Source organism: Calliphora vicina, chromosome 5 (assembly GCF_958450345.1).
Source record: "Calliphora vicina chromosome 5, idCalVici1.1, whole genome shotgun sequence".
Classification (NCBI taxonomy): domain Eukaryota; kingdom Metazoa; phylum Arthropoda; class Insecta; order Diptera; family Calliphoridae; genus Calliphora; species Calliphora vicina.
In genome coordinates, this window is record NC_088784.1 from 41,507,536 (window position 1) to 41,519,990 (window position 12,455).

Genomic DNA, 12,455 nt, shown 5'->3' on the forward strand with positions numbered 1-12,455 from the left:
CCACTTCCTAGAATGCAAGCAAAAATGGTTGCAGCAACAAGAGGGAATTTAACAAGTTTTAAATACTGTTGTGCAAATATGTATATCAATGTATGAGTACATTTGTGTATGTATGTGTTGCAATACATACATATGTACATATGTATATTGAAGTTACCATTTCGATATGAATTCAATATCACTGACAGCCTCCCATGCCACAGCCACTGCCACAAACACCAGTACACTACTAGTCGTAGCATGGCCGCAGATTCTCAATAAAGTTCCTTTTCAGTCGTTAAGCGTTTGAAGTAACCAACAATTTGACAGCAACAGACTCTTTTGGATGGTTACTTCTTCTTTGCAACATTCATTCATTCATTCATTTGTTCACTCATTCATTCAATTGTACATTTATTCGTTCATTCGATAACATTGCATTCGCTAGTTTTCTTTCTCTCTGTGTATCTGTATCTGTGTTTAAATATGAATGCACCATGAGTGGCATTTGTAGCTATTATTCTATTGTAGTTGTTGTATTTTTGGCATAAAAAAAGGGAAAAATATTTACAAATAAAATAAAACAGAATGGTGTATCTACAAGAGAACTCAAGCTAATGCAATAATTTTTTATACGATTTGAGTTCACTGTTGAAGCGTATAAAACATTAATGAGACAGTAGATGTTGTTAGTTGGTTTTGGCTTTGGGTTTCGATTGCATTGGGTTGGGTTGGTTTTAGTTTAGTTTAGCTTGGTTTGGTCTATCTCGGTTTAGGTAGTGACTGTTTGGCGGGTGTTTTTACGACATGATTCGGTTTACATGTTGTCATTTGGAGACCTATTGAATAAAAACTTCAATACTTATACATACGTTAATATTTTAAAATTAAAATAGTTGAACATTTTCCTACAATTGTTAAAAGCGATAATGTAGAAGTATAGGATACACCAAGCTAAAATTACAATACTAAAATTGTTAGTTTTTATGTAAAAAATAAACTATGTTCCTTAGCTGTGTTTGTGTTATGTTTTTGAAAACATTTAAATTTTGCAGCCTTAAATTATGCTTTATTTTTTGGATCGTTAATAAAAATGGCTAGACTCTAGGGTTGTCAATTATTCGATTTATACTTTATTCTAACAAATAACAAGTATAAAATATTACTCCAAAAATTTAATAAAATATCTTTAAAACCCGAGAATGTTTAATAACACTATCCAGCTGCATTTTTGGAACAGAATAGATTGTTGAGTAGATAATTTTTGTACAATAATCTTATAGTCCAGGTGGTATTAATTTTTTTTTTTTACAGTGGGTCTAAGTTTTAATTTTCAGATCGAAGGGAGCATTATACTAACTGACAAAAAAATGTTGTAAGTTAATATCTGAGAGAATTCTTATTGTCAGAGTTATATTGTGGAATTTTATGAGGATAATTTTTGTGAAATAATCTGAGTCCTTTAGTTTGAAGGTAAATTAGTTTGATGATATTCCCAGCTAAAATCAAGGTTTGGTTTGCAAACATTTCTAAAATTATTTCATCAAATATTATCTGCATAAATTACAAAACATTCTTAAATATATTTTAATAATCGAATCTATGTACATTAGGGTGGCCCCAAAATTTAAGTTGCGGATGTTCCCACCTAAAATGAAAATTTGATTCATTCTAAGACTACGTTTTGAATTTTTTTCGTCCTGGGGTCAATATTTGGCGAGCTGGATCGAAGGATAAAAAGGTCCTTTTTTGGGGTTTTTTACATTTTTTCCATATTTCTTCCAAAGGAAGTATATGTAAATTTGGTATCATATGAAAGGTCTTTGAGAGACGCATTCAATTGGTTAAAAGAAATTTAAAAAAAAAAAATTTTAATTAAAAAATTTTAAAAATTTTCGACAAAATTTTAGTTTTTTTTAATTTTTTCATAGAATTTATTCAAATACATAGATGAAATTTCTTGATCATAAACATCATGTAATTTCACCGAAATGGTTTTTCTCGTTTTTTAAAATTCAGTCCAGTTCAATGTTTATTCAAATTTGTTTAAACCCAATTTCATCCCTATCTGTTAAGCAGTTTTTCACATGTTACTTAAAATTAACAACAACATTCCAAAGGAATAACATTAAAATAATCATTATAGCGCGATGTATAGTAAATGTTTTAGCTTAAATTTAAATATTCGTAGTGTAACAAAAGAAAAGTATAAGAATTTATACATCGATGGAAAGCTTATAAAATTTGAGTTATTTTGATGCCCATACATATACTATGAATTGAGTACAGAGATTGTCAGATAGGGATGAAATTAGGTTTAAACAAATTTGAATAAACATTGAACTGGATTGAATTTTAAAAAACGAGAAAAACCATTTCGGTGAAATTACATGATGTTTATGATCAAGAAATTTCATCTATGTATTTGAATAAATTCTATGAAAAAGTTAAAAAAAACTAAAATTTTGTCGAAAATTTTTAAAATTTTTTAATTAAAATTTTTTTTTTTTAAATTTCTTTTAACTAATTCAATGCGTCTCTCAAAGACCTTTCATATGATACCAAATTTACATATACTTCCTTTGGAAGAAATATGGAAAAAATGTAAAAAACCTCAAAAAAGGACCTTTTTATCCTTTGATCTAGCTCGCCAAATATTGACCCCAGGACGAAAAAATTTCAAAACGTAGTCTTAGAATGAATCAAATTTTCATTTTAGGCGGGAACATCGATACCTTATTTTTTCTCCATACAAACGGGGCCACCCTAATGTACATATGTTTATATATTTTTTATGCAATACACAGAAAAAACTATTTCTTAAACCGTTTTAATTCAAATATTTGTCACATATTGAACTGGTTTCAATTATTTCACAGAAAAAATTATATTTCAATTCAAACATTTATCCCATATTGAACTGGTTTCAATTATTTCATAATTAAATCAAGTATTCATTTGCTCAAAAACAAAATTTCTTGATATTTGCTATTGAATTTTGAGTTTGAGAATTTGATTATTTTGACAATTGAATATATAATTTTCGTTATTGGTTGAATTTCAAATACAAATATTATTGAATAGATAATTTTCGTAATTGAAAACACATTTTTGTTATTTTTTGTGTTTCAATTACGAAAATTATCTATTGAATAATTTTTGTATTTGAAATTCAACCAATAACGAAAATTGTATATTCAATTGTCAAAACAATCAAATTCAAAACTCAAAATTCAATAGAAAATATCAAGAAATTTTGTTTTTGAGCAAATGAATACTTGATTTAATTATGAAATAATTGAAACCAGTTCAATATGGGATAAATGTTTGAATTGAAATATAATTTTTTCTGTGATAGTGTACATTCATGATAAAATTAGAAATTTAAAAATTTTTTAGTGATAATAAATTATATGGTAGCATGCAACATGTTTCCTTTTATCGACTTCCACTCAACACTAAAATCAAATTTTTATTACTTCTTAAAATTTCTTGTTACTTTAACTTTGCAAGTGTTCAAAAATACAAAAAAAAAATCAATAAATATTCTGCTTTTTTATTGTCTTCAATTTTAAGTTTTCTTCGACTTTATATTGCAACATTACAAGTCTCAACACTATCATTCGTTTTTATTTGAAGACATTAATTTGAAAAGTTTCTTTTGCATAGTTTTAAGTATTTTCAAGCAAGTTTTTGTGTTTTATATATTTCGACACTATTAATTTAAATTTACAAAACTCATTGGCAAAAAATTATTTGATGCCTTAGAGACGAACAATTAAATTATTTTTTTTTTGTGTTTTAACTTTTCTTCTTCAACTGACATTTATTATTTGTACGCAAACATATGTATGTAAAGGAAAAATAAAAGTAAAAGAAATAAAATAAAATACATATTGAAAACAAAAGGATGAATGGTGTAATTTTATTGCTTCATAAAAGAGGAAGTAAGCTTAGTTTTATGGTAGGAAGTTGGTATTGGTTTTTTAATTACTTAAAGTTTTATAAATGTATTGGAAGTTCAGTTTTATCTTTCGAGTAGAATTTTTTGCATATTATTTTTTGGAGGAATTTAGCACTTTGAAAGTATCAGAGCAGTTGAATCTCCAGCAGGGGATTGAATGCGAATATATGAATAAAATATACAAAAATGTCCTCGAGAAAGTCAGACACAACTAACTGTATTTATATAATTAAAGTATTTATAAACTGGGAAAATCAAACAAAAGGTATATTTTAGATTTTATATTCTTTAAAACCTAAAACACGTTCATATTTTTAGTAAATAAATTAGTACTTACATATAACGGTGAGTTTAGCATTGGCTCGAATGGCTGAATTCAAACGGGCAGGACCCACTTGACACTGATATTCGGCATCATCGTTTATGGAGGCGTTTGATATTCTTAAATTGTAGGCGCCCTGTTTGCGATCACCCAATACCGAATAACGGGGAAAGCCCGGTATCACCGCCGAAAACCCCAGCGCAAAACCATCTTTTGTCCATTGCACAGCACCCGCCAGATTTGTAACTTCACAGCGCAACATTGCCTCGGCACCCTCCAGCACTTGTAAATCATGCGGTGTCACGCGGAATTTCTGCTGTTGACCACAACAATATCCAGGCAGATGTGCAGCTAATAAGGATGTTATCACTGTAAATAAAACACAGAGACACAAAAAAAAATTAAAATAAACAAACAGGAAAATATAATAAAATTTGTTAAATTAATTAAAAAATGCTTTTATTAATGTCTACATAATATTCACATAAACTATGCATGTTTTATAAAAAAACCATATAATATTTAAATATACATATGTATGGATGTAGTTTTTTTTTTGTATTAATACTTTTTAGACATTCATTCTCTATCTGATTTATCACAAACATATCAATGCAACAAAAAAGAATGCAATGCAATAAAATAAAATTAAAATGTAATAAATACTTAATTTGTTTTTTAAGTGTATGTGTATGGTATTAACTGGCTTGAAAGGTAATATAAATATTTTATTTAATTTATCTTCAAATTTATTTATCAAAAAAAACCACACACAATGAAAACAAAAACTTTTACAAGCAAAAAAAAAGAAAATAACCAGCAATACACATTAATATACATTTATTTTTTCCAACTAATTTCAAAACGATTGCGATTTACGTTTCAAATGATAACTTAATTAATTTTCACGTCAACGGTCAACGTGAAAAGCCTACACAAGTGCAAAAACAAACTAAAAAAAATTACATTTAACACATATACTAGGGTTGCCAGTATTGTTTTTAGTCAAAGAGTGACAACTTTCAAAATAGGTGGAAAATGGCGGGATTTTCAAAATCTACGCGGGACGAAAAATTGAAAACTTTTTCACAAAATCCAGATTTTTTACAAAAAGCTAATGAATTCATCTCCTTGGATTGCATGCGTTGCATTTACTTTATAATAATAATACTTTAGCCGACCGAAAGATATTCAACATAAATGCTGTATATTTTTAATTTACTAATTACTAAATAATGATATCCAAATCATCTTGGTGTTAAGTTACTATTAGATGTGGAAAATTACGATTCCCGACCGAGACGCGATATTCAATGAATAAAAGCGAGACAATCTAGCGAAAATCGGCACATTTGGCAACACTAACTCATACACACAGAGACTCAGGGATGCAGACAGCGACATACAGCAATACTATACATAAATAACGTGACCGGAATTTCGAATAAAATCGACTTTGCCGAATCTTATATACCCTTCTCCAAATTATACTTCAAAATACAAATTTAAAATATTTTTAGGTAAAGAAATTTTTTTTCCAAATTTGTTTTTTTTTAAATTTTTTGTTAAAAATTTTTTTCCAATTGTTATTTTTAATTTAAATTTTTTTTTTTTTAAATTGAAAAATTTGTTTTTTTTTTAAATTTAAAAAAAATATTTTGTAAAAAAAAATTCGCGTTAAAATTTTGAAATATCTATCATTAGATATCCATATTGTCTATATTAATGACTTAGTAATCCAGATATAGGTCAAAGATCGAGGTTGTCCTGGTTTTTTCCTCACATCTCAGCCATTTGTGGACCGATTTTGCTGATTTTAAATAGGAAACTTCTCGAAAGCATGTCTGACAGAATTATTGAAGATTTGGATCTCGAAGATATCTGCTGTCTTCAGAAAATTGATTTCAACAGACAGACGTACATGGCTTAATCGACTCCGCTATCTATAAGGATCCAGAATATATATTTTATAGGGTCGGAAAATTATATTGTGGAAATTACAAACGGAATGACAAACTTTTATATACCCTTCTCACGAAGGTGAAGGTTATAAAAACGCAAAACTCTAAATTTGTCGGACACTATATTCAACAACAAAAAAAATTTAAGATAGTATTTGGAAACTTACTACAATTTTTATGTAAATATAATAAAATATACACAGTTGAAAGCACTCCTTTCCAATACAGTTAAGGAATTCAAAATATGCGGGGAAATAACTTAGTTACGCATTAACACATTGTTATTATTAAAAAGGTGGTAATTTTAAAATGTTTAAATATTTCGTGTACTCTTTATCATAAAGCGAAATTTGATATTTAAATATAATCTTATCAAAAGCGTGATATATGGTCACGTTAAGTATAAGTGTCAAAAACAGGGTTTGGATTTAATATGAAAATTGACCAGAGACATTTTAAAATATGTTTATAATGCTACAGCAACAATTAATCTAATATTCATAGCGACCTTACGATTTGTTTCCAGTTATTTGAGCTCAAAGCTAAAATGATTGAAAATCATTTTCGTTTAAAATGTTCACATTCCTATATTTTCACCTGCAAGTTCGTTTCATAACCAGCTACTGTCATGAACCCTGGTAGCTAACAAAAAATATTACAGAACATCCAGAGATTTTAAAGAATAATTTTAAGCTGATAATTTTGTTTTTTTTTTAATTTTGGACAAGTTAAGCTTCCAATCTTAAACCATTTATCAAGTTTAATAAAGCTTCTGTAATGCATCAAAATGACAAAAAAACTACAGCTATTTATTTGTTATATTATAAATTTGACTCTATACTCGAAGCCTGATTTCAGCAACTTTCACAGCCAACCTAGTTGACATCCATGAGCAATGAGCAGACATTTTATAAATTGAAAATCTATTTCAGAGATTAGATATTCTTTAGGCAGGAGAAATAAACGTGAGCTTTATTTCACCTTCGTTGAACAGCAGGTTACTGGCGAATCATCATGGAGCAAAATGAATTTTTTTGGAAGAATACAATTTAATTAAGAAATATAAAAACCGAACAGAGAACGAAATGAAACATAAAAAAAACACAGCCTAATCCACGTTAATTTATATGTGTGTTTTGGTTGATTTTATGTGAATACTCACACAAATACTACATACATAGATATTAAAATTTTACTTAAATGTTGAAAAGTAAAACAGAAATGTTTTTATTCAGATAAAAAATATATTTCACTTTGCTCACATTCCATTGTAATATTTTCGTTTCAGTTTTATTTTTTTTTTTTTGGCAAAATTTCACATGCCGGTCATTAACACCAACAGGACGATGACCATATTTAGTAAAGTGGTTAGTCTGTCGTTCGGTTGGTGGCACATACCAACGTCCTGTCGCTGCTTAGCTCCTTGGCATAGAGACGAGAGGCAGGAATGGCTCGCACAACACAAAACAATAGAAATTTGACAGCAAAAAAATTAAACAAAAAATATATACATATATTTCTAAAGCCAAAGTAAATGAAAGAAAAGAAAACAAAACAAGAAAAATGTTGAAATAATATTTGAGATAGTGAACGTTTTTAGACTTTAAATATAAAAATAATCTCGGTCATACATACATATGTGTGTGATTTAAAGTATGACAAGATTTTTTTGTTATCGCTCCTACTTGTTTTGTTTTTGTGTTAATAAAACAAAAGCAAACGTTTTAATGAAAAGTAAACAGATCATGAACAGCTTTCTGAGCAACATAAAAGTACCAACACATAGGTCCAGAAGTAGACACCAATTCACAGCATAGACAAAAAAAAGGACACTTTCGACTGGCCACAGGTCTTGCTTAAAAATCTATTCGAATTCCTGCAGCTCGTGGCATGAATACAGTTTGAGTAACAAATGGACGAAATTAAAAAAATACAATTTTAACGCCACTTTACAACATCTAACTAACTAATATGGTTGCTGCAGCTCGGTCTGCGGGTGATGCTAGTACTAGAGCTGTGTCACTGCTCTATTACATACACAAAACACCTCTAACATCATTTATACGATTAGAGAACTGTGATAGCCATTGTGCAACACTTTAGTGGAAGGAATGAGTTTTGTAAGGTTCCTTTTTTTCAGACATTTGTTTTAATGGGGAGCAAACAGTAGATTTTATATAAATGTTTGCTGTGAATTCCTTTCGATTGTTTTCCTGCAGCTTCTTTTTTTAACAGTTTTACTGCTTTTCTCTTTACTTTTGATAAGCATCATATTTCAATGGATGTCTGTCTGTCTGCATTTCAGTCTAACTGTTGGTTTTGTCTTTATAACTGTTCGCTTGTCGTTGTAGTAAAGTAGAATCTCATTGTTCTAATTTGCACAAATACAGAAACACTTGCAGACAGATATATCTATCTGATACTTACATATATTAGATACATATATGAATACATATACATATGTCGAATCAGAGACAGTCTCCATTATTTGCTTAAGGTCGCTTGAAATCACTGGCATTATTTAAAAACATATATGTAGTTTTCTTTTTAACATTAGGATTCTCTTTATCATATAGTTTTTGATGCAACATCCTTTAAACAAATTTGCATCACTATAGCCAGCACGATATTTAGTTCAATAGCTGTATGTACTTATGTTTATGTGTAAGTATATTTAAATGTTTGTCGTACGTACAATAATGGACGTTAGTTTTTGCAACCCGCATTTCCTTCTCATTTTATTTGATTATTATTTTGCTGCTACTGCTGCTGTTGTTGCTGGCATCACATTTTTTGCCTCCACTGTGTTTATCCTTCCTCATTTTTTTTATCATTTAACAATTTCAATACACTCTGTAGAAACTTTAATTGTATTTGAAATTGTGAGAATCAGTGCAAAGCAATCAAGCAAAGAACTCTTCTCCTCTATACAAGTCCTTTTTTCAATTTGTTCTCGTTTTTCTCCCCCTCTTTTTTCTCGTTTTCGTTCTTGTTTTGTTTTTATAATCATGCTTAATTGCATTAGGGGTATTACAGACATATTTACAAATGGACAACATTTATATTCTCACATATTCTTAAACATGGCACATTGTGGGTGTAGGTGTGTGTGTAGGATTGTGAGCTCGTGTCCATGTGTATGGAAGTGTTTTTATCGCTAGGGTTTCCTTATGCAAAATCTATTGATTCAAAAAATAATTTAAAAAAATTTTTAAAATTAAATTTAGAGTTGTATGAATGACATACTGAGCAGATATGGAGATGTAATATTGTTATGTGCGTTCACTAACAGGTTGGCAGGCAGACCAGGTACTAACTTTTGAACTCAACATTTTGCTGATTTCAAAGAAAGGCCATAGTTGAAAACTTATAAAACTATTCTTCCTGCAAGACATAACTGATGTTCCGAAATTTTAAGGATAGCTTGAAAATTTAATATATTTTGTTCCAATAGTTTATTTAAGGCTAGATCTCATTTTTTTAATTCTTAAAACTAAAGTAAAAGGGAATACTTTATTGTTGTAGATTTGAAAAATATGTTTCACACTGATACTATTAAATTATCCTAAAATATTAAATTAAAAAATTATTATTTTTAACATTTTTTAAACCGCGAAAACTTTTTCACCAAATTAATTCACTCCAACTATTACGTTTGTGCTATGAAAAAAATCAAACAAAAATTTACTCAAATTTAAAAAAAAAAACAAGTAAGAGAGCTATATTCAGCTGTGTCGAATCGTATATACCCTTCACCAAATTATACTTTAAAATACAAATTTTAAATATTTTTAGATAAAAAAAAAGTATTTTTTTTTCAAAGCTGTTTTTTTATTTTTTGAAAAAAAAAAAAAATTCGAATTGTTATTTTAAATGTTTTTTTTTTAAATTAAATTTTAAAAAAAAAATTTTCTTTTGGTGAAAAAAAAATCATTGTATGTCTAACTACTATGGTTTTCACCAAATTATACTTCAAAATACAAATTTTAAATATTTTTAGGTAAACAAAATTTTTTTTTCCAATGTTTTTTTTAATTTTTTGGAAAAACGAATTTTTCGAATTGTTATTTTAAATGTTTTTTTTTTTGGTGAACAAAAAATCATTGTAGTTCCAACTTAATATGGTATTTGAAAGGTTGCGAAGTTCTTTGAAATATCTATCATTAGATATCCATATTGTCTATATTAAAGTCTTAGTAATCCAGATATAGGTCAAAAATAGGTGTATACCGGTTTTGCTGATTTTAAATAGGAAACTTCTCGAAAGCATGTCTGAAAGAATTATTGAAGATTTGGATCCCGAAGATATCTGGGGTCTTCAGAAAATATAGTTCAACAGACAGACATGGCTTAATCGACTCCCCTATCTATAAGAATCCAGAATATATATACTTTGTAGGGTCGGAAAATTATATTGTGGAAATTACAAACGGAATGACAAACCCTTCTCACGAAGGTGAAGGGTATAAACATTTTGCCCATATGTATCTATTTAACAACTTATATTCTCAAATATCCGCTTTCTCATAACATGATTTTCATAATATTTTCTTCCACGTTACGATCCTTGAAATTCTGCTTCTTGGTACAAAATAACATCCCGGCAGTTCTAGGAGACTGTCACGAACTAGTGATTTTACCCATCATTTAGGGTGGGAACTAGTTGCTTCAATAGTTACTGGCCAGGTATTTTAACACGTGCATGTCCTAAGCATTTTCCCCTTTTATTTTTTATATCATAGACAGTCTAATAAAGGATTGCTTGTAAATAAACCTTCCTCCGACAACTCTCCAATGGATTGCTTTCTAAAGTGCAGTACAAAATAAACGTTTAAAGTGACTTTACTAAGAGACACTAAAGTGACTATCGACTTCATGCTAGATTACTTGGGATGTATAAAATAACCAATTGTCTTCTCTCTGCATTACAAAGACCACATACGTATCAAATGACCAAAATATGGGATACTTAAGCAAAAATAAAAATAAACTGTATGAGAATTTAAAGTGACTACACTCCAGATTACTTAGAGACACTTAAGTGACAAATATTTTCTCGCTAGTTTACTTGGGATGTATAAAGTAACCAATTGTCTTCTCTCTGCCCTACAAAGAGCACATACATGTCAAATGACCAAAATATATAAATTGGAGTCTGCCAATTCAAGGCATTTCTGACAATTACTGTCTTTAAGGAAAACATTGACTACTTGCTTAACTGCTGGATTTATTTTAATCAAGTTAATCTCATTTCTGTTCAATAATTTTTTTAAGTTTTGTTATAAAAAATAACCATAATCGAAACCCCTAACTTACAACCACACAAGCATTTATATATTTATTGTATTCCTACAATACTAACTTAGTGTATATAGAGAGTGGTAGTTTGGAACATATGCTCTATATTTGCACATACGACCGAGCGACCATTCACTATGTACCCGTAAGTCCGAACTAAGTGGAATACTCCAGCAATAATTTATTATGGATGAACGAGGCATTTATCAGTATGTCTGCATACAAATGTCCGGAGTTTGACTTGAATTACGTAATGAATTAAATTAGATTAAACTAAATTAAAGCAGCAGAATAATGTTAAACAATCGATATCAATTCTATAAGTATGTAGTTTAAGTTGTTCTTGTATTTATGTTGTTTAATTCATTTAAAAAGAAATACGGACAAAAAATATTATCATCATTTTCTATTCTTATTTTAATTAAATTTCATATTTTTTAGATTTCATTTGATTCAATTATATGCTGGCAAAAATGAAACGAGAAACACAAAAAAAAAACAAAAAAACATTATGGAAATTTATTCTTTTATAATTATTTTTGTTCTTTTTTCTTTTAAATTCTCAATTCCAGTAATGAGTTAAGTGGTATAGACAGACAGACGGACAGACAGACAGACACAACAGACAGATAAACAGAGAAGAGATTCACAAATGGACCAAACAGCTACACCGCCACAAAAGTAAGAAATAGAGTTCCTTTCTCAGTATTTGGATGGTTTCACAAATGCTTTAATGCTGTAGAAAATTATGCATAAAATGACTGCTGTTGCAGCTTGTGTTGCATATTGTTGTTGATGGGGGGTGTGCTGTGAGTGGAAGTGGGAGTGTGGGGCTGGTTGTATGTTAGTTGTGATGTGGCTGCATACTTTTCAAAGCCTTGTTTCAGCAGCTGACGAATAATTGATATTTAAAATAAAGTATAAAAAAATA

At 29.0% G+C, this 12,455-nt stretch overlaps 1 protein-coding gene across 3 annotated transcripts in view; it reads right to left on the reverse strand.

The window, feature by feature from the left end:
* sns (sticks and stones) overlaps window positions 1–12,455 on the reverse strand; it is a 376,839-nt gene that overhangs the window by 282,620 nt on the left and 81,764 nt on the right. For all 3 annotated transcript variants that reach the window (XM_065510854.1, XM_065510852.1, XM_065510853.1), the window contains exon 2: window positions 4,281–4,634. In XM_065510854.1, coding sequence (XP_065366926.1) covers window positions 4,281–4,634 — 354 coding nt within the window. The remainder of the gene's footprint in view (window positions 1–4,280; window positions 4,635–12,455) is intronic.